Source organism: Vipera berus, assembly GCF_964194415.1.
Source record: "Vipera berus genome assembly, chromosome: 1".
Taxonomy (NCBI): Eukaryota; Metazoa; Chordata; class Lepidosauria; order Squamata; family Viperidae; genus Vipera; species Vipera berus.
In genome coordinates this window covers 257868790-257891548 of record NC_138202.1, presented here as the reverse complement: position 1 = coordinate 257891548, position 22759 = coordinate 257868790, and the positions used below count along the sequence as shown (strand labels likewise).

At 37.8% G+C, this 22759-nt stretch overlaps 2 protein-coding genes across 2 annotated transcripts; both read right to left on the bottom strand.

Moving 5' to 3' along the window:
- Nucleotides 1-825: 825 nt before the first annotated feature.
- On the bottom strand, nucleotides 826-7457 carry LOC308665662 (dermatan-sulfate epimerase-like). Its single transcript, XM_081323789.1, has 2 exons — nucleotides 7119-7457; nucleotides 826-3833 (listed from the first exon to the last, which is right to left on the bottom strand). The coding sequence occupies exons 1-2, from the start codon at nucleotides 7235-7237 to the stop codon at nucleotides 2081-2083; spliced, it is 1872 nt and encodes a 623-aa protein (XP_081179915.1). The 5' UTR covers nucleotides 7238-7457; the 3' UTR covers nucleotides 826-2080.
- A 5215-nt stretch (nucleotides 7458-12672) lies between these two features.
- LOC308665686 (dermatan-sulfate epimerase-like) lies at nucleotides 12673-20078 on the bottom strand. Its single transcript, XM_081323823.1, has 2 exons — nucleotides 19655-20078; nucleotides 12673-12788 (listed from the first exon to the last, which is right to left on the bottom strand). Exons 1-2 carry the CDS (start codon nucleotides 20068-20070, stop codon nucleotides 12758-12760), a joined length of 447 nt encoding a protein of 148 aa, XP_081179949.1. The 5' UTR covers nucleotides 20071-20078; the 3' UTR covers nucleotides 12673-12757.
- Nucleotides 20079-22759: the final 2681 nt, after the last annotated feature.

Below are 22759 nucleotides of genomic sequence, written 5' to 3'. Positions count from 1 at the left end.
TAGATGCCAAATTTCCTGTCCCACCTCCAACCACCATTACCTGTATTGTGTGAAGTAGGCATTTCTTAAAAGTAGGGTTGGAGATGAAGCCACCTATTGTGCAATGGTTTCCTCTTTTTAAAAAAATCAAGTCTGTTTTGTCTTATTTTCGTATAAGTTTGGATTTTTTTTAACGTGCATGAAAATCTGTATTTAAATTGCATTTCTAATTTCTATTTTAGGTGCAATTTCACATACTGTATCAATTTCTGCAGGAAACGACCCCCACATATACTCATTTATGAGCTACGTTCTCTAACTTTCATATTTATTATTATATGTATGTATCATCTGAAATCAGCCACTAATTCTAAAGCTATTATATCACAACTGCTAGGTTATAGAAGGGACAGATTGGAATGGGTTGATAGAATGATATAATTCATTAACTGGGGTGGAATGTAGTCTGCAGTCCAAGTGGGGGTGGGCTGCTTCTCAAAGGGCAAAGAGGCAGCAGAGCTTGGGAAGTTTGGTAGGTAGGAAGAGGGTTAAGATGCCCCCCCCACCAAACAGTTCAGAGTTTAGTCAGGCAAGATTCTGTCTATAGGTGAAAAGAAACAACTTAAAAATAATTCCATGTGTCATTGTTGGTTCTTGGAGCTTGATTTTGCTTTTTGTTATTGGGAATGTGCCCAAATACCTTTACATACCCATGAGACATTTAACAAATATTAAGGCTGTAAAGTTACCCCTGAGCAACAAATTCTGTGAGGTTCATATGTAAAGAAAGAGGAATTTGTATCTTCTTTACTGAACAGTAAGAACCAATAAACAAGTACAGTATATGCATAACTGAAATTATTTATTTAGCAAAAGACATCTGGGACAAATACTATTTTCTTTAAAACAAAGTTTTTGGTTGTTAGAAGTATTCCTTGTCTGAACAATTTCTAGTACCTAGGGGCCTGATACTCAAATCTAGCAGGGTCAAAGGCTTCACTTATCAACTACTTCCAATGTGTTCCCAAGAAAAGGCTGCAATTTTTATAGAGAAACACTGCAACAAATAACATCTTCTTATGCATTGAATGCAACCTTCTAATATACTATTATTGATGACTATCAGATGTATGTTCTTCCATCCTCAGTGGTCTTCTACTTTCTAGAAACTTAACAATTTTATATTCTGCATAATTTCACAAGTAAACTGCTTGACACATTGATATACATTGATCACTGAGTATTTGATGAGTTATAGCAAATTATGAGGACCTGATCTGTTTGAATGTTTCATAAAAATACCATTTCTGTCTTTGACATTAGATTATGGATACATTGTACTTTACATAATGTATGCCCATACAACTTGGATCCTGGACTCAAACAATGATAATATGCTATGATTTAGCCATAATTGTTTTCTTAGATTAATGGGAAAAGAGGCTGAATGGAAAGAGAATACCTATGGAAGCTTTCAAAGGTTCATTTAAAGTTAGATACACCTCTTAGCCCAGATGGTTTTTCCATCCCATGACAGGTCACATTTGAAAGAGGATCCTCAGAGTTATTAACTAGGGTGGAAGCAAAACAAATAGTCTCAAAGCTAACTGGGAAGAAAGGGTATCTACACTTAAAAGGAAATGCCAATTGTAATAGCATCAGTATTTTAAAACAGGCAAAACAGTGAAAAGGAATATATACCACTGAAGATTATTATCTGAGGATTATCCATATGATAACCAGTAGATTTTTATTAAACCATCCCAGTTGCATATGTTCGAGAAATAATACAGTAAATCAACTCAGTGGCAAGGAAAATTGCTTTTGAAGAAAATTAAATGCACATATTGAATTCAGAATAAAAGCACATGACATTCATTTATAGAACAGACTTGACCCGTATGCAGGTGGTAATCTGAGGAATGTGTCAAAAGTCTCAATGCCCATTAATTTCATCTTCTCTGATTAAAAGAGAACAATTATTCCATAGCTATTTCTTGGAATGTATTCAGAAAAAAAAATATATTCTGCACCTTTGCATAAACATATCTAACCATAGAATGGTCAAATAGCATTCACAGTCTTCCCCCCCCCACCGCCCCTAGCATTGTGACTGGGAACAAGAAGAATATAGCCACAGTAATATACAGCTGTCGATTAACAAGATGGCATAAAGGCATCTTTGCCCATGTAAGCTCTTGGCTTTCTGGAACCAGGTGAGTTGCATTGCTAGCATAACAAAGAAAATGACAATATTCAGAATGAGGAAAAGACGTGTGTAAGATGCTGACGCCAAAGGAGCTCTGCTTCGAGCACTGGAAAATATTTGGGACAGACCAGGTTGAACTTTGATTGGCACACTGTTTCTCTCTTTCGCATAGGTAATATCTACAAAATCCAGAAGATCTTTCATTTCTTCTTCTTCATCCACAGGCAATTCTTTTTGGGCCAAGCTTTGTGCTTTTTGCCGAATTTTTCTTTCATTGACTTCAATTTGTGCAAATATGTCCGGGCCAGCATCCACAAATTTGTAGCCTTTAGCCACCTTTTTGTTCTTTTTTGCCCTGCCTTGTTGCTGCTGAGAAATTGCAAATATCCTGTCAATGACTTCTTCTGTCTGTCTTTTATCTGAAAACCGGAGTAGGCGTTCAGCTGTCTTTCTGAAGCTATCCGTGTTCCGCACACGTGAAAGGATCTGCTTCTCTAACTGCTGGAACACAGGCTTGAAGTGCTGAAGGTTTCTCTCTACTATCTCAATACTGTCTTTTACTCCTGAAACTGGGGAGTTCCTAATTGCAGAAGCTCGCTCAAACACAACTTTCTGATGGTCTGCAATCACTTGTGCAAAGACAGAGTGGCTTTTATTCTCATCGGTCCACAGATAGATGGCATAAGCATGCTCACTGGTGGTTACAAAAATATCCAGCTGCTGAGAATTCCCATGGACGCTGAAACTCTGGACGTCTATAGAAGGTCCAATGAAGAGGTGTACCACTCTAGTGACTGGGCTACGCAGATGAGTAGTAACATTCACGTAGTTTGTCCCATTGTAAGGGTAGCCTCTGGGATACATTCTTGAGGCAATGATAGCTTTTTGACTATATCCAGTATCATCCATCCAGTACATCTTGTAGATCCCGTCTTGTTGCCGAATGAAGGCTCCATGGACATTGTCAATAACAGTGTCTTCAAATGGCACATCAACATTGTGGAAGAAGCTAGTTGCTATTTTGGCAGGACTATCTTCTTGAAGATAGATTTGGTCCACTAGTAAGAGAAGCTGGGGATGAAGAAGTAACAGGTTTCTTTGTACGCTTTTCAACTTTAGTTTAGGGTGGTATGCACCCACTCCTTCTCCTCTGATAAAGATGATCTCATTTTTTTCTATAGCAGCAATTACTCTCCCTTGGCAATCTGCAGCCAGATCGTGTTTATATTTTAACCACTTTGATGAGCAGTCTTCAGTAACTTGGCCTTCCCATGGATAAAAACAGCTTTTTGATACAGCTGGAGAAAACATAATGACATTATTTAAAAAGGTGTATTTTGGTCCATACAGAGCTTCTGTTATGAAAGGTACACCATTGGGGGCAAACGTAAACGAGTTCTGATCTGGATGCTCATGCCCAGCATTGAAGTTCCTCCAACCTTTGATCCATTCTTTGTACTTGTTCTGGTGAACAATATCATAGATTGCACGTCCCCCCAGCTTTCCTGATTTGAAGGAGAGGAAGGGGCTGTTGATTTTGGCTGGCAGAGCACTTCCATAGGTTACAACTCCCCAGTCTTCGAAATAATGAAGTTTGGGAATACCATAATCTGGTGGAGGGACAAATCCCAGACTTGAATCATACCTTTCAAAAACATAAAGAGAATGAGCTGTTGATTTATTCCATTTACAAGTCATCATGACTCAGTGCATTTCAAGATACGATAGAAAAAATAAAAACCTGAAAAGAAACCACATTACTACAGTATTCCATTTTTTACTATGTAAAAATATGAAGTCATTTGGCAGTGTTAATATGGAACAATACTCCACTCTGCAATAGTCTTTAATGAAGAAGACTATGTAATTTTTTGCTTACTGCTTTATATATATATACAATATAATAGCTTGCATTTTAGGAATTTGTGCTTTAACTCAGTTTAGAAGTTCTGGAAAAAATACATCTGATAAAAGGTAGGCTGAATTTGAAGAACTCAGAATGCAAACTTATTTAGGAAAAAAACTGCTCCATTCCAGGCACTGCCCTTTCAAATATCTGTCTGGATTAAATAATGTTTGAACTTGTCCATTAGCAATCCTTCTGCCCTTCCTAGTATAAAATCTTTATATCTGAAATAGAAAAGGCTCATCCAGAGGGAAGAAGGCTCTGCAGACAAAGGGGAAGTTAAGCAGAACAGCAAGTTTTGCATTTAACAAAATTATATTTCTTTGGCAAGAAAAAAAATTCTGCACATTTTCAGGATTGGTATATTGTATCAAGCAGCTTTCCCTTATCCGATAATGGATGGAAATAATGGGAATCCCCACATACTTAGAGACCCTGCATTGGGTTGAATTGGGCCAGATATAAAGTATAATGGAGAATTAGCTTAAATTTCACAAGAACACTCAGGTGGGAAATTAGTTGAAAAAGTATCAAGATGTACTAAAACAAATATTCATCAGTTTAAAAAAGCCCTACTAGCAATGAAATACACACACACACACACACACACGCACTTCAGCCTGAATATATGCAGTGAAAAAACCTGCTGACTAAATATGCAAAATGTTGGGCTGAAAAGATGCCCAGGTGGCACGTAAATAGAACATAATGAGTCCTTTAAACCCGCCACCAATCCTCTTAACTAATCGGGGCTTGCTTAAATCAAGGCTTAAGTGGACACATGGCAAATCTCCATATTAAAATAGCTAATACTTCAGTCATATTCATATTTGCTTTCAAATAAGCTTCTTCTGAGCTTAGGTGGACTTACTTTTAAGCATGTCTGCAAGAGGATTGCATACTAAAACGTCCACTCTAAAATACCTGCTCAGCAGTAAGTCCTGATGAATATAATTGGACTTATTTTTTAATTGTCACACTCTGAAATAATAATTAAAAAGCTATTAAAACAACCCACATCGATTGAAAGGGATTTTTCAGTTTTATCTATTTAATACCAAAGCAGGAACCTTTATGGTTTTTTTTTACTTTATGATAGATATTGAAATATTTATCTGTGATCCTCAATTGTTTGGAATGCTTTTCAATCTCACTTGGACAATTTTTAGTCACAGGGACTTGTCTGGTTGCTAAGTAAAGGATACTTGCCAGCCCTCACTGAAGGACTTCTTGAAAGAACAGAATGGATATTCCAAACAGCAGGTGCATCCAGTAAAAAAACGTTATGATTTCTACTTTCTGTAACTTGCTGCACTGCTAAATAAAAGCACAAGCATCACAACTCATGAAAAGAATAATGCTCCCTACATGAAAGGCACTTTGGATTATGTTAAAAGGTTGTTCTAGCTATTTGAAATTTCTGAAGTAGGCAAATAAACAAAGTCCCTACAAAGCATTCTAAGCAAATCCAAGGCCGCAGTACCAAAGGAAGACAAAACAGGAGTAATCTACAAAATAAAATGCAAGCATCACCGCATGCATAGACCAAAACAGACAAAAGATTAGCAAGGGATATCCTTGAACATTCACTAGCTGACCTCACTAATCTCAACAGGAAAATAGTGAAATATTCTCACAAAAGAAATTTTAAAGATGTAAGAGAGTTCTTAGAAGCCTAGTACTCTGACTAGACAGTGATCAAGAGATGTACCGAATTAATTCTATCAAAATCATAAGCACATCAGCCCAGCCTACAGCCACTTTCCACAAATCAAACAGCAATCAACCCAAGACCTAGAATGACTCCTTATCAACCAAATAAGGACAGCCGAAAGCCAAACTATATTTCAACAATTACAAGAGAAAAACATCACTGCTGAGCAATACTGTCAAGCAACTATCAACACCACCAAGCAAGAACCAACCAACACAGATTAAAATACAGTTAACACATTATTGCCCAAATAAGTAATCTACCAACGAGGCATTAATCATTTGCAAGCAGCATCCATTCACAGGATCCATTCACAGGAACCATCCAGCATATGCAAAGCAAGCAAAATGGAAGAGTACATAACCTGTGCTAACCAACAACTCCCTTGGTTCTCCAAAACTCCAACACTGCTGAGTATAAAAAGTCAACAAACCTAAAGGTAAGTCCAGGTATCTCCAACAGTGCAAAACATACTTGAAACTATCTATGTTTCTTCCACAATGCTCAGTAGTACCATGTTAAAGCAAATGTCAAGTGTTGTATTACTTTACCTAACTTGTTTCTATGCCAAGCCTATCTCCAACAAGTTATAGCTGGATTATTACATCCCTTTCTCTTAGGAACATTGGGACAATGCCTTTGAATGTTATTACTAACCCATTCTGTTTCAAGAGTCTGGATGCCTCTAAAAGTAACTGACTGTTTCTGTAAGACTCATTTCATTTTGTAAGGCTGCTCACTTCCTTCCCTACTCATCTACCTCCAAGACGACTCATCTGTTTTCCACAAACTTTCTGGAACAATAGTTTGCCAAATCTCACCTCTGCTAGAGAATACTATTTCATGGCACATATTAAGAAAGTTCTATCTCATCTACTGCATAAAAAGTCCATTTGACCTTTGCCCACTTTCCATAATCAAATGATGAATCAAAATTACCGGTAATGCCACACTGGAGCAGTTGGGCTATCTTCTAGCAAGACAACTGCCTTGACCTTTTATATATATAGCTTAGTTCACCAAAGCCAATTCAGTTCCTGTTCTACACTATTTCAGGCTATATACAACTGTCACCCATGCTGTTGCTGACTCTTCTAGATTCATGCACAGAATACACGCACAGAATATGTATTGATTTTTTTAAGTAAAAGTACTTATTTATCCTGGTGTTTTCTTGGGAATGTGCAGCTGAGAAAGAATGGTACAAATTCAATACCTTTCTGCAAACATATCTAAACTCACTTCTGTGCCTGCCTTCTCTTGTCCACCCCTAAAGTAGCCCACTGATTACAGATTTACTTATTTCATACCAGAGAAACTCTGTGTGAAGTGTGCACCAACGCTGTCCTTTGGAAGGTGTCCCTGGGCCCTCAAGTACTCTGTTCCTTCGAATTTGATCAGCCAACCAGTTTCCACTGCCATTGCGCATCACAAATTTATCTAGGAAAACCAACTGGCTTTCTGGACCATAAAACCAATTGTAGTTAGAATCTGCAATAGCAACAGTTCTTTGGAATCCTAGGAGGAAAAATTAAAACAAACATATATGCAAGTAAACATCTTACTTAATATTGCATATCTAAGTGATGGAAAGTAGAAAGAGCTCCTAATGAGTTACAATATTATGTATAATGTTGGTAATATTATATCTATTTGTAAGGTTCTAATAAAAGTTTTAATAGCATTTTTGCCCCTAAAGTATCAGATCATTAAATTGTCAGACTATGAAACATTAATGTGCTCGGATTTACACACAGAATGTCTACAGAGAATTCTTTGCAGCATATTAAAATCTAGTTAATGCTTCACTTAAATTGATTATCTTCTTTAAATTATATTATTTAAAATTAATATTGAACATAGCTAAGTTATATCATATTAAATATTTTTCTCTACATTTCTCTAAGTTCATTTGTGAAAAGTTCTCTACCTTATTTTTCAGACTAGAAGCTTCATTTATTAGTTAATGATACTTTAATTTGTAATATGTTATTTCATACTATAAGGTGTATCTTTTTTTTCCCCACGATAATGAATGACACGTTTTGTCTACTCAAAAATGTTCCCTATGATGCAATTTACTAGAACTGAAATTAATTCCCTCGAACTGGAAGGCTTTACAGCCCAAGTCCTTGAAAATATGGAATTTTCCCTCTGCTATGTTAGGTATTAAAGGAGGCTTAGAATTCTTATGATCATCCTAAATTAACATTATGATATAATCTAAACTTGAAAATAGCAAGGCTTTTGTGTTTGTTTGATAACCTCTGTGGACTGGAGAATGCATTCCTTACAGCAGGGCTGTCAAACTCCCGGGCCACAGGCTGGATGAGTTTTGCCGAAACTGTGCCCACCCCATTGCTGGTAATGGAAAAAGTCACGATACGTTGCAACACGTCATGTGACGTTGCAAGCTTGACACCCCTGCCTTAGAGCAATCAGTAACAGCATATGATGACTCTGAGGCAATGCATCAGGTTACATATCTTCCACGTGATAAGTAAACTGCTGCATTATGCTAATTTTTAAAGGAATATGCATCAAATTTGATGCATTCCTGATGATTTGCTACTAGTTTATATAGATAAGATTGGGATTCTGCTAGTGAATTTAACAACTCAGACTTCCAGCTTAAGCTGATTGATGTGATCCTAGCACTGCACTCTTCAAGAGAGAGTGCGCTGTTGCTGTTCCTGGGATCTCTTGGAGCCGATCTCTCAGCTTAGGAGTCAGAGCCCCAAGTGCTTCCACCACTACTGGGATCACTTTGGCCCAGTGGATGTCTGGGGCCTATATACATGTCTCAGAATACTCTTTACATGGGTGGCTTTATAAATGTAAGATAAGAGTGTAAATCTGACAGCCTGGTTCCATAGTTCAAGACTTGTACAAGAATTTGTACAAAAACCTGTTTCAGCAGGAGTTCCTTAAGCTCACACTTACAATTGTACAAACTCTTCCACAAATCAATGTGTGGAACTAAGCAGCTCTTCTCTGAACAGAAATCACCTTCTGTATGAGAAAAAAATGCATTGTTTATCCAACCTAATATCTGTATCATTATGATCTAGAGAATGCACATTTTTGATATTTGACAGTTTTTGGCAAGGTGTACATTAACTAAAGGTTGTTAGTTTGAGTCAGCTCTAGCTACAGTTTTCATTTGTGGAGAATATTAAAATTTAATATCTATATAAGAGCCATCCCCTTCATGGATTACTGCCTTGTCATGGCGAAGGGGCTTGCGTAATTCAATGAAGCTATGAGCTATGCCGTGCAGGGCCACCCAAGACGGACAGGTCATAGCAGAGAGTTCTGACAAAACGTGATCCACTGGAGAAGGAAATGGCAACCCACTCCAGTATCTTTGCCATGAAAACCCTATGGACAGTACCAAAAGGCAAAACGATATGACGCTGGAAGATGAGCCCCTCAGGTCGGAAGGCGTTCAATATGCTACTGGGGAAGAGCAGAGGGCTAGTACTAGTAGCGCCAGAAAGAATGAAGCGACTGGGCCAAAGCCGAAAGGACGCTCAGCTGTGGATGTGTCTGGTGGTGAAAGGAAAGTCCGATGCTGTAAAGATTTTTTCTCCATAGGAACCTGGAATGTAAGATCCATGAATCAAGGAAAACTGGACGTGGTCAAACAAGAGATGACAAGACTGAACATTGACATCTTAGGTATCAGCGAACTAAAATGGACAGGAATGGGTGAATTTAATTCAGATGACCATCAGGTATACTACTGTGGGCAAGAATCCTTCAGAAGAAATGGAGTAGCCTTCATAGTCAATAAAAGAGTAGGAAAAGCAATACTGGGATACAATCCTCAAAATGATAGAATGATCTCAGTTCGAATCCAAGGCAAACCATTCAATATCACAGTAGTCCAAGTCTATGCCCCAACCACCAGTGCTGAAGAGGATGAAATTGACCAGTTCTATGAAGCACTACAGCACCTTATAGAACTAACACCAAAAAATGATGTTCTTATCATCATGGGGGATTGGAATGCTAAAGTAGGAAGCCAAAAGATAACTGGAATAACAGGCAAGTTTGGCCTTGGAGTGCAAAATGAAGCAGGGCACAGGCTGATAGAATTCTGTCAAGAGAATACGATGGTCATAGCAAACACTCTTTTCCAACAACCCAAGAGACGGCTCTACACATGGACATCACCAGATGGTCAACACAGAAATCAGATTGACTATATGCTCTGCAGCCAAAGATGGAGAAGCTCTATACAGTCAGTAAAAACAAGACCAGGAGCTGACTGTGGCTCAGACCATGAGCTTCTCCTTGCAAAGTTTAGGCTTAAACTGAAGAAAGTAGGGAAAAGCACTAGGCCAGTCAGGTATGAATTAAATCATATCCCTGTTGAATATACAGTAGAGGTGACAAATAGATTTAAGGAATTAGATCTGATAGACAGAGTGCCTGAAGAACTATGGACAGAGGTTCGTGACATTGTACAAGAGGTAGCAACCAAAACCATCCCAAAGAAAAAGAAATGCAAGAAAGCAAAATGGCTGTCTGAGGAAGCTTTGCAAATAGCTGAGGAAAGGAGGGAAGCAAAAGGCAAGGGAGAAAAAGAAAGATACACCCAATTGAATGCAGAATTCCAGAGAATAGCTAGAAGAGATAAGAATGCCTTCTTAAATGAACAGTGCAAAGAAATAGAAGAAAACAATAGAATAGGGAGGACCAGAGATCTTTTCAAGAAAATTGGAGAAATGAAGGGAACGTTTAATGCAAAAATGGGCATGATAAAGGACCAAAATGGCAGGGACCTAACAGAGGCAGAAGAGATTAAGAAGAGGTGGCAAAATTACACAGAAGAACTATACAAGAATGAGCTTAACGTCCCTGATAATCACAATGAGGTGGTCACTGACCTCGAGCCAGACATCCTAGAATGTGAAGTGAAGTGGGCCTTAGAAAAGCTGAGCAACAACAAAGCTAGTGGAGGTGACAGTATTCCAGCTGAGCTATTCAAAATCTTAAAAGACGATGCAGTAAAAGTGCTACACTCAATTTGCCAGCAAATTTGGAAAACTCAACAATGGCCACAGGATTCGAAAAGATCAGTTTACATTCCAATTCCAAAGAAAGGCAGTGCCAAAGAATGTTCAAACTATCGCACCATTGCACTCATTTCTCATGCCAGTAAAGTCATGCTTAAAATCCTACAAGCTAGACTTCAGCAGTATGTGGATCGAGAACTACCAGAAGTGCAGGCAGGATTTCGAAGAGGCAGAGGAACTAGAGATCAAATTGCCAACATACGCTGGATCATGGAGAGAGCTAGGGAGTTCCAGAAAAACATCTACTTCTGCTTCATTGACTATGCTAAAGCCTTTGATTGTGTGGATCATAACAAACTGTGGCAAGTTCTTAAAGAGATGGGAGTACCAGACCATCTTATTTGTCTCTTGAGAAACCTATATGCGGGTCAAGAAGCAACAGTGAGAACTGGACACGGAACCACTGATTGGTTCAAAATTGGGAAAGGAGTCCGGCAAGGCTGTATACTGTCGCCCTGCCTATTTAACTTATATGCAGAGCACATCATGAGAAAGGCAGGGCTAGATGAATCAAAAGTTGGAATTGCCGGAAGAAATATCAACAACCTAAGATACGCAGATGATACCACTCTAATGGCAGAAAGTGAAGAAGAACTAAAGAGCCTCTTGTTGCGGGTGAAGAAGGAGAGTGCAAAACTTGGGTTGAAACTTAACATTAAGAAAACCAAGATCATGGCATCTGGCCCTCTCAATTCCTGGCAAATAGATGGGGAAGAAATGGAGGTAGTGACAGATTTTATTTTCCTGGGCTCCAAGATCACTGCAGATGGGGACTGTAGCCAAGAAATTAAAAGACGCTTGCTCCTGGGGAGGAAAGCTATGGCAAATCTAGACAGCACACTAAAAAGCAGAGACATCACCCTGTCAACAAAAGTGCGTATAGTCAAGGCTATGGTCTTCCCAGTTGCAATGTATGGCTGTGAAAGTTGGACCATAAGAAAGGCTGAGCGCCAAAGAATTGAGGCCTTTGAACTGTGGTGCTGGAGAAGACTCCTGCGAGTCCCTTGGCCTGCAAGGCGATCAAACCGGTCAGTCCTAGAGGAGATCAATCCTGACTGCTCGTTAGAAGGCCAGATCCTGAAGCTAAAACTCAAGTACTTTGGCCACCTAATGAGAAGGAAGGACTCCCTGGAGAAGAGCCTAATGCTGGGGAAGATCGAGGGCAATAGAAGAAGGGGACGACAGAGAATGAGGTGGCTGGATGGAGTCACTGAAGCAGTAGGCGTGAGCTTAAATGGACTCCAGAAGATGGTAGAGGACAGGAAGGCCTGGAGGAATGTTGTCCATAGGGTCGCGATGGGTTGGACACGACTTCGCAGCTAACAACAACAAATAAGAGCCATGGTGGCGCAGTGGTTAGAATGCAGTATTGCAGACTAATTATGCTGACTGCCAGCAGTTCGATCCTGACCAGCTCAAGGTTGACCTACCATCCTTCCAAGGTTGGGAAAATGAGGACCCGGTTTGTTGGGGGGGCAATATGCTGACTCTGTAAACCGGTTAGAGAGAGCTGCAAAGCACTGTGAAGGCGGTATATAAGTCTAAGTGCTATCGCTATTTGTAAAACAGTCTGTCGTGATATAGCCACTTGCAGTTGGGCTTTTTACCTAAGAATTAATACTTAATTTATAAGATAGTTTAAGTTGTGTTACTTGCCTGGAAGAACTGTTCTATACAAAAAAGCAAAATGTTGCTTAAGCCAGGGATGTTTAAAGTGGTTAATGTCAAAATGCCTTTGGACAAGGAATATGTATTGGAAAAGAGATCTGGTGGTATAGCTGCCATAAGCTACACCTTCGTACAGGGAGCCATCTGTCACTTCTTGCAGTAGGACTACAGATTTCTCCATGATAGTTAGGACTTGTTTAGTCCAAAGATATGCTTCCTGAAGATAACCTGTAAGAAAAAAAAGATGAAGAATGTTATATTAGTAATATGATCTTTTAAAATGTGAAATATTTGCAAAGTTACTTGGGCTTGAAATAGGGCTTGTCTATAAGTGGTTTTTGTATGGAGCATTTAAACTAGACTTATTCATAAACTTGCCATGCCTTTGTCAAGGGATCTATGTCTTGTCAATACTGGTAATAATAAACAAAAAATATTATAGTCATGGTGAAGAGTTTGTTGAAAACATCAAGAAGATTGCAGTGAAAAGAGCAGATTTAATATTACTGGGGAATATTAGAGAAGGAAATTAAAATCTATAGTACATAAAAAATATAATTCTCTTAAGGTGCTGTCTAAAAAAGACAGAATATATACTGTATACACAAGCACCTCTACTATAAACAGATGGAATTCAAACACACTCAGAGATTAATGATTCTGAGAATTAAAAAATTACGTTTATTTAGTTTCGATATGCACTTTTTTTTAGCCCAAATTAACTAATTTAATTTTAAAATTTAAAACATGCGCTTATCCCTTATTTTAAACAATTTTCCTCTTCTGATACATGAAAAAAATGAGATTTCATTTGCAATTCTTTCAGGGATTCTGGGGTCATATACCTAGAGCTTTCAGAGACTTCATTTGGACTTAGGGACTCACAAGCTTTAAAAAAAGAGTTGCTTGTTTTTCAAGACCTACCTTGATTCATTAGAACCAGGCTTCCTACCAGCAAGGCCAAACAGTTGGTAGGCTGATGGTTATGTAGATACTGGAAACCCCATCCACGCCTATATGATGCTTCATACATATATCCAGAGGCATTGGCAATTACTTCCAGAAATTTTTCCTGCTGGGTCTTGCTAAGGTAATTATATAAAAAGTCATAAGCAGTGGCAAATCCAACCAAAGAGTGAGCAAGGGGAACCTCATCCCATGGAGCATCCTTCACTAACCTGTAAAAGAGGAAAGGCATCAATTCTACAAGATGCAGGCTATAGAATGGAGAAGATGGATCAAATATATTCAGAATAAATATGAGACTAAAAAGTTTCATTTAGCATTTGAATAAGTAGTGGTTTTATATGATGTATTATTAGTTATTTGTTAGTAATATAGTTATGTTTATGGAGAGTTAAAGTGCGATAGAATTTAATGTCTTATTTTTGTTGTTAGCATATTTTAGCTTAAGTTTGTAAGTTTATACCCTGTATTCAGCTCTGGGAAGTCGGGGAGGGGAGGGGAGGGTTGGGGGGAGGGGGAATTAAAAAAATGTACTGTAAAACCTTTCAAAAAAAAAGATGCAGGCTATAGAAAGATGCAGGCAATAGAAACATTACTGTTTAAACTTTACAGATTTTAAAATAGACAACTGAGAATTGCATCAAACAGCTGACACTGAGCATGCACCTCTCCACTCATATATTAAACTTTCCCTATCTTCAGCTTTTTCGTTGCTTGGGGCTGAAGACCCATGGCATATAAAAATTGCATACAGATTACTGTAACGTAGTTCAGAAATGTGCGGGGAATAAACTGAACACTGCCTTCCACAATGAAAAATAGGCTTGGTTCATTTTCAAGCTAATCTTAATGGTCCTCTGTTCATTATCCGAGAGATGGATATCATTTGTAAGCCTTCCAGATGCCCAGATATCACACAAAAGATTGGGGGCTTTTTGAGATAAACAAATTGGACCATTAAAATTGTGGGTTTCTTCTGCCTTTACAATAGCAAGAATTTATGTTTAATCCAAGAATTCTGGGTTTTGTAAACCTAGTTTCTTCTTTGAGATTAACATTGCAATTTCTAACAATTCGTCTATTCAATTAAATCTTTATTAAAATTTCAAACAACGTATAGCAGATCATTGTTTTTCAATTCAAACTAGTTTGAAAATTCATTAGTCATATTTACTCTAAAACAACCCTTCCTGAATCAAATTGTTGATCTTGTAGTTATTATTTTCAGTCCAGAGAATCAAGAAGACAAACTCAAGTTTTGCTTGTATTAAAAAGCAATGTGTTTTCCCTTTAACACATGAGATGGTATCTGACATCACATCTTCTCCATCACGTGAGGCCAAGCAACCAGGCAAGGTTAGCCTTCAACCTTTGGCAGAGTTTGTATGATGTCAACTGAAGCATTGATTACATGGTCACTTTTATATTTGCAGAACAAGACTTCAGTTAATATTCTAGTATCTAATATTACCAAAATTCTTTTTAGCTCTGCTTTTTTTTAAATTCAGTCTACAGTATGACCCATGGTCTTGTTTTGCTTTCATACCATCAATCTTACATAAAAGCAATAAAAATGTTATTGATTTCTAGGAGGTTTGGTTCAAGATTCTTTTTAAAATGTTTAAAATGTCTCAACTGTAGTGTAAGACATTAGATATATCATTGACTGAGATGGGTGGCTATAGCGAATGAATGAATGAATGAATGAATGAATGAATGTTTTGTTTCCCTGTCACTACAGTTGTGCTCTCTAAAAAAACTACTGGAGATATAACCAGTGCAATTAAACTGCTTGCAGATAATTGGAATCTATTGGAGTTGGGTGCCGCATAAATTCAAATGTATAAAATAGTTATTTTAAAAAAATTGCTTTTAAATGGCATCTCCTAGAATTCTCAGTAATAGTTTCCTGGCTGGAGAAATTATAGCAGTTGAATTCTATTCATTGAAAGTGAAACTATGGAAGGCTGCTCTGAGGCCACCTATAGCAATATATGAAAATGATTTTGCTCTTTTATTCGCTTCTCAAGGCAGAGAACTGGATATGGAGTGTGTTATCACGAGCTGCATTTCCTTACGAACTATTCTACTGAGGAATTTTGGCAGGAGGAGAAGCTATAATAAATAATCCAACATTTGTATTTTGGTGTCACATAGCCCCCAGATAACTGTATCATGTGATTTTCTTTGCAGAGTAACTCAAAAGTGGTAGATTACGAACTAGCTTGCATTTTAATTAAAAGTATTGAAATACATATGGCTCCAAAGTAGGATCACTAGAATTAGTTTATGTTTTGCACATTAAAAATAATAGATCTCTTCATATTTGGGATAAAACATTTCCTGATGACTCCAAATAGAGTTCAGTAATTATTTGGAGAGGTAGTTTTACCAAGCAACTGGAGCACCTCTTGAAAACTGATAGTTGTAATGTTATAGCATAGAATCCTCTCAAAGCCTTAAGCTGCTCAGAGGACTTCTCCCGTTGACTGAGCTTATATGGAGATGCAGAGCAAACACTTCTGCAAAGTCTGATAGCTGTTGAATGGTCTGCATAGCCCCAATCTTCAACACGCAGTGTAACAATCACGTTTATAGCAGCATATTTTGATTTTGAGAGGGATGTGATGGCTCAGTTTGTTAAGACACTGGGCTTATCCGCTGGAAAGTCGACAGCCCAGATTTGAGACCCGAGCACTGCGCAATGGGGTGAGTTCCCATTCTTGTCCCAGCTCCTGCTTGCCTAGCAGTTCGAAAGTGTGAAAATGTGAGTAGATAAATAGGTACCATTTTGGTGGGAAGGTGCACCTCAGCATATAGTCATGCTGGCTACATGACCACAGAAATGTCTTCAGACAATGTTGGCTCCCTCGGCTAAGAAATGGAGATGAGCATTGCCGCCTAGAGTCAGACATGACTGGACAGGGGAAACCTTTACCTTTATTTTGATTTTAATTACAAATTCTTAATGCCTGGTGAATTATTCTGGCAAAGCAGAATTTTAGGAATCTGTTGGCCAGGTGTTCAATTTATTAAACACTCACTGTAGTTCCTCATGGCCTGGATCCAAGACTATCTTTGCCTGAAACATATTGATATAACACTAGCTGCCAGAAGCCTGAAGATAAATTTTAGCATATGTCAAGCATTTGTGGAGTTTTAGCCACAGAACAAAATTCATACTGTCTTTTACTATAATGTATAAATTGTTCATGGAATTGACTATAATGATGACAATTATTATCATCCGATATGTAGAAGGTCTTCTGAGAACTGTAGAGTCTGAAATATAGTATAATCTACTGAGAGAATCATTTTGGTCTAGTTGTTAAGGCCCTCAGCTAGAAATCAGGAGACTGAGTTCTAGCCCTGCCCTTAGGCATGAAAGCCAGATGGGAGAGTTTGAACCAGTCACTGTCTCTGAACCCAAGCCCCCTCACAGGTTTGTGGTTGTGGAGAAAATAGGACGGGGAAGGAGTATCAGATATCCCAAAGGTGCTTTTTCAGAAGGCAACTGGACTTGCTTGTTTTTCTTTCTCCCCCCCCCCCCACCCTTTTTTTTCTTTCTTTTTCAAGTTCAGTTGCCTCCTGAAAAAGCATCTCTGGGACAACCATTACCTGGATGACTGAGAATCTCCATGGCAATTATCAGGTATGTTTGCCACCTCGAGTTATTTATAAAACTAATAAAGGTGGAATTTTAAAAAAAATCTCTAAAGAAATAAATTTTAACTGACAATGTAGAACAGTAAAAGTTATAGTGAAAATTAAATTAAAATTAATAGCATTATCTCTGTTTCAAAAGAGATTACAGATAAGTGTTTAGAAGAAAGATATGTCATGCGGTTAACTGGCGGAAAAAAGATAAATTTCAGATACAAGTTATCTAAGCACAAACTAAGATATCAAGCTGTATTCCATGAGCCAGAAGCTGCATCATTTAAAGTACTTAGATGCTTTATCCAGATTATTCAGTCTTGATAAAGTAAAGGAAAACAAAGATGCCTTTCAAACCATACTGTAGCAGTGTTCAAGTTGCCTAAAGGTTGAATCTGAAAAAAGGTCATTATTTTATTACAGGAATGTTTTTGAGGAAAAGTAAGAATACCACATAATGGCAAGTATTTAGTTTATATCAACAAATCTCATCTCACAGTAAATTTTACCCTTGAAAATGACAGTGAGCTAATTTCTTTCTTTCTACTCCAATGCCAATCCTACTATTTCTTAGGACTTTCATTTTTTGCAAAACTGCTATTAGGCAGACCTTGCAACTTGCAAACAAGGATTGCTTTTATATACGGACACTTTAAGGCAGGAGTCTTCAAACGTGGCCCTTTTATGACTGGCCTGGCTGAGCAATTCTGGGCGTTGAAGTCCACAAGTCATAAAAGGGCCAAGTTTGAAGATCCCTGCCTTAAGGAATTTCAAACTGCATTGTCAAATTGAAATTGCATATTATTTCTGCCAAGCATTTTTAAAAATGAGTAAACTCTGGATCAAATAGTCAGCATTCTAATTTATTACCCTTTTTCTTTTGAACTCCACAGCTCTTTTACTGCCATTTTAACAAGAAGTACTTTTAAACTAGAGTAGCTTTTATTACTCTCTGACATGAAAAAATGACCTAAATGTTTGATTTAAACTTCAAACATAATCTTTAACATTTATAAATACTTGCATAAATATAACGAACATTATTCCTACATAATGAAAGGGCCAGAGAAAATGACCACCATTTATTTCAATTGTCAAAAATAGCGTGTGCGGCAGCAACCACAGTAATTACAGATTACAGAATAACAATAACAATGTCATACAAAAAGATCTTGAGGACTCTAGAAAGAGTGCAGAGAAGAACAATGAAGATGTTTAGGGGACTGGAGGCTAATGTCAGAATGCATGTCATAGTAAAGATTTCTTTTTGGACTAGATTTGGCTCCAAGAGTTTTGTCTTCCTAAGACGTGGTTTGGGGTGGGTCCTGACAGCTAAACTGTATGATGAAGGGTGGCCAGGACCTGGGAATGTCTAACAAAGTCTAGCAAAGAGAAGGACTATCTGTGACATGATAGCACTCTAATATTTGAAGAGTTGTCACAGAAGAGGGGTCAACCTATTCTCCAAAGCATCTGAGGGTAAGAAAAGAAGTAATGGATGGAAGCTTAACAAAGAGAGATACAACTTAGAATTCAGGATAAAGTTCCTGTCAGTGAATTAACCAGTGGAACACCTTGCCTCCAGAAGTTGCAGGTGCTCCAATCACTGGAGGTTTTTAAAAGGAGACTGGACAGCCATCTGTCCAAAATAGCATAGGGTTTTCTGGGCAGGGGATTGGACTAGAAGACCTCCAAGGTCCCTTCCAACTCTGTTATTCTATAATTATTGTGGTTCCTCCCACACACTATTTTGGAGAATTAAAATAAATATCATATTTTCTGGCCTTTTTATTATGCAGCAAGAATGTTCATTATATTCATATAGGTATTTACAAGTGTTAAAGATGATGTTTGAAATTTAAACCACATACTAAAGCCAGAACTTTAAACTTAAAAAAAAACTATTTTATAACCTATATTATAATTAAACAAAGTTTCCTTTACAAAATATGAACTGGTCATATTTATTTAAATTAAATGCAGATTTCCAAATTTCTAAATTCATTTAGCTCAATTGTATCCCTTCTCTAGGATAAAGCTGAGAACTGTATTAAATTATATATACATTAGTTTAATGGCCTACCTGACTGCTATTTATGGCTGAAAAGAATCAACCAACAATCAGATAGTGGTCAATGTGTTGACTTTTAATAGAAAACCTGTATTTGGGATGGTGGGGTGGGCTGACCTAGGCTTACAAGCATCTTCCCAAACTAGAGAAAAAACGATATTCTGTTTTGGACCTCCAAACTGAAGCTTCTAGATTCAGAATGGACATTCAAATGCTAGTTTATATGACCTGTATACTGGAATACACTAAAAATGATGATGCTTGTTTTAGATATAAACTTTAAAAACAGGTATTCCCTAAAAACAGTTACGAAACAAAACCAAAGCTTTCTCCTTTACTTTTTATATACCAAATATGCACTGTATAGCTGTTTTGCAATAAAAACAAGACAAAAATCTACCAACTAGGCTGAGCCGCCATTCTTTCCATGTAGTCTTTGGCCATATTGATGGCTTCAATGTTGTCTGGATAAAGTATGCAGAACATTGCCAGAGCACCCAAATTGTTGCCATAGATTTCATTCCACCGAGCACTGAAGTCTTTGGGGTCCCAGGGAGGAAGATACTCCAAAGAGTTTGACAGCATGATCTGCACAGCTTCAACCAACCGAGCTGCAATGTGTTGATGTGTACTGGCTGCCTTATAACGGAGATCTTGTATCTCTCGTCTAGAGAAGTAGAGCATAGGGTAGTTGTCGTAATTGGCATTGACAAATGGAACAGCAGTGCTTGGGTTGTTGTCAGTGCTGCAGATTAGTGCAAAGCAAACCACATGTATGAAAAACACACTGGGAGCTCCCCGTGTGTGAGTCCTCATTGTGGCATTAGAGCTCCAGGTCTTGAAGGCAGCCAAATCATTTTTGAAGGAGCCTAAAAGGCACAAGAATGAAAAGGAAGGTCAATGAAATAATGGCTGTCATTTTTGTCTAAGACACTTGATGGTAGATGGGAAAATTTAGGTTTTAAATACAAACAATACCTCTACAAGTTCCTTCCATAAAAATTAGCAGCAGATGTATTCCCACACATATAATGCACAGTATAATTAAATGAAATCATATGTACAGTTTTTTGTCTTTAAATACTATTCCTGACCAAATTCAGTGGCCTAAATGGCATCCAATGACTGGTTGATAAATAAGTTGAAATAAGACTATAGGTCAGGAAGTGAGAAAATAATCTTAATGGTTGTTTAATAGTTACACATGAAATTTGCAAACATGATGTTATAATATTATCAATTGTATCTGCTGTAGTGACTATGTTTAATTCCTTCAAACTGTATCAGTATAATCCTACTGAATAATTACAGTTATAATAACTGTTTGCATTAATATAATTTGGCTAACAATCTTTGGGGTTGGTTTTTTTTCTACAGGAATAGTATTGTGAACTTTAGAATCTCTGATGCACTTTTGGACTTATAACAAAGGATGTTCTAATATATGTGACAGTCTAATTAGGCATAACTAAATCCTAGGCTGCAAAACCCCCCACAAATTTTCAGCCATCAAAATAATTAAGACTGTCTAATGTAAAACATTTCTCACTGTGCTTGCATGAAAGCAGGAAGAAAGAAAGAGAGACAGGGATTATATGAACTTCTGCCAAGATTGTGAATGTTCAGTTGGCTTAGGTTCACAGCTGTTAGAGTAAAGGATCTGGAATGTGGGAGGTGTCTGCAAGGGTCATTTTTAAAGACTCTGGTTGTGACACGTCTTCATTAAGAGAAACATTAAAAAAAAAACATACACACACAGCAGAATCCTGGAAGTGTATTTGAAATATCTGGCCTTTAGGGCATGCACGTTTTTTCCCATTCAGTCAAAAGAATCCTTCATTTGGCTTGCTGAAATTTTGAACGTTAAATAGAAACACGAATTCCCCAAATACATGCCCGATTTAAAAGGCTTGAAAATGGCAAACTGCATGGAAGTAAAACAAAAGGGTGTTTTAAACATAGCCATGCACCCTCCCTTCTTTTCAAAATTACCAATCATTTCAACTTAGGTCTTAGATGAAACAGTCTAGGATTTCCCAGAGGAAAGTCGAAGAATTCCTGAAATTCTCTAAAGGGGAAAGGTTAGAGAAAGCAGGACCAAGAAAGATAGATTTACATAAATAATGAACAGTAGTTTTAAATTATTAAAACGAGAAATAGGCCAAGGGAGAAAACATGACACTGAAAACCTACTGCACAATTTTATTTTTCCTGAGGAAAAGCTGTTTCATAAAATTCAGCTACAGGAAAAGTACGTAAGAAGCTAAAGCAAACAGAAGCCACATACAGAGATCAAGTTTTCCAAGCTAGGGGCCAACATTAGGCTAATAAATTATTGTTTTGAGGGAAGAAATAAGGATGCAAATAGAAACCTTTTATACAGAATCACACACTGTTGGCTGCTTATATGATTGTCATGCCTGAAAAAGTGCTTTAGAGAATTTACTAATTCTGATCCTGGGGGAACCACGGTGGTATTATTGCTGTACAATACAGCTCATAGAACCCATGAAAATTAATGATCAGTGTACAGAGATATGGATCATTTCTGATTATTTTCTTCATTTTTTAAAATGACTTTTCAAAGGGAATTCCCTTAATTTGTTATTTTGTCACTTGAGGTGACATATGCCAACCCCTCCCACAGCCTGGCTGGCACCTTAACGTCTGACTCCTAAAGCTTTTCAGGCAGTGGTGGGTGGTATACTTTGAGGTTCTTATAGTGTGTAAATTCCACCAAAGCCCTTCGTGTGGCTACCACAACTCTTCCCAGAAGGCCAGTGGATTTGTGGACTTCAACTCCCAGAATTCCTCAGCCAGGAAGTCCACAAGTCATAAAAGGGCCAAGTTTGAAGACCCCTGTACTAAAGCTTATGTGACAATGGGAGAAGAGTATTTAATACATAGGAAACAATCACATTAACAACAATGTAATTTTAATTATATGTTTAATGCATGTTTTCCCCCATCCCACACCATTTGGGGGAATAGTCAACAAGCTAATATCACATGATCAAATGAAAAAACTTGATTCCTGGTGACTATCTGGACTTTTAACTTGATTCCTGGTGGCTATAAGGGAATGCCTATGTAGCTTTGTTGTCAGGAACACAGAAGTAACCGGCAAAAATGGATCCAGGAAATTACAGACCCATCAGCCTGACCTCAATACCTGGGAAGATTCTGGAAAAGATAATCAAACAACGAATCAGCGAGCACCTAGAGGAAAATAAGTCATTACTAAAAGCCAACATGGGTTTGTCAAAAAGAGATCATGCCAGACAAGTCTTTTTGCATTCTTTGACCAAGTGACAAAATTAGTGAATCAGAGGAATGCTGTGGATATAATTTACTTGGACTTCAGTAAGGCATCTGATAAAATAGATCACAAACTACTACTTGATAAGATAGAAAAAGGTGTGTTAGACAGCATCACCACCAGATGGATTCGTAGCTGGCTGACCGGCTGTACCCAGCGTGTGGACCTCAATGGAAATGCATCTAC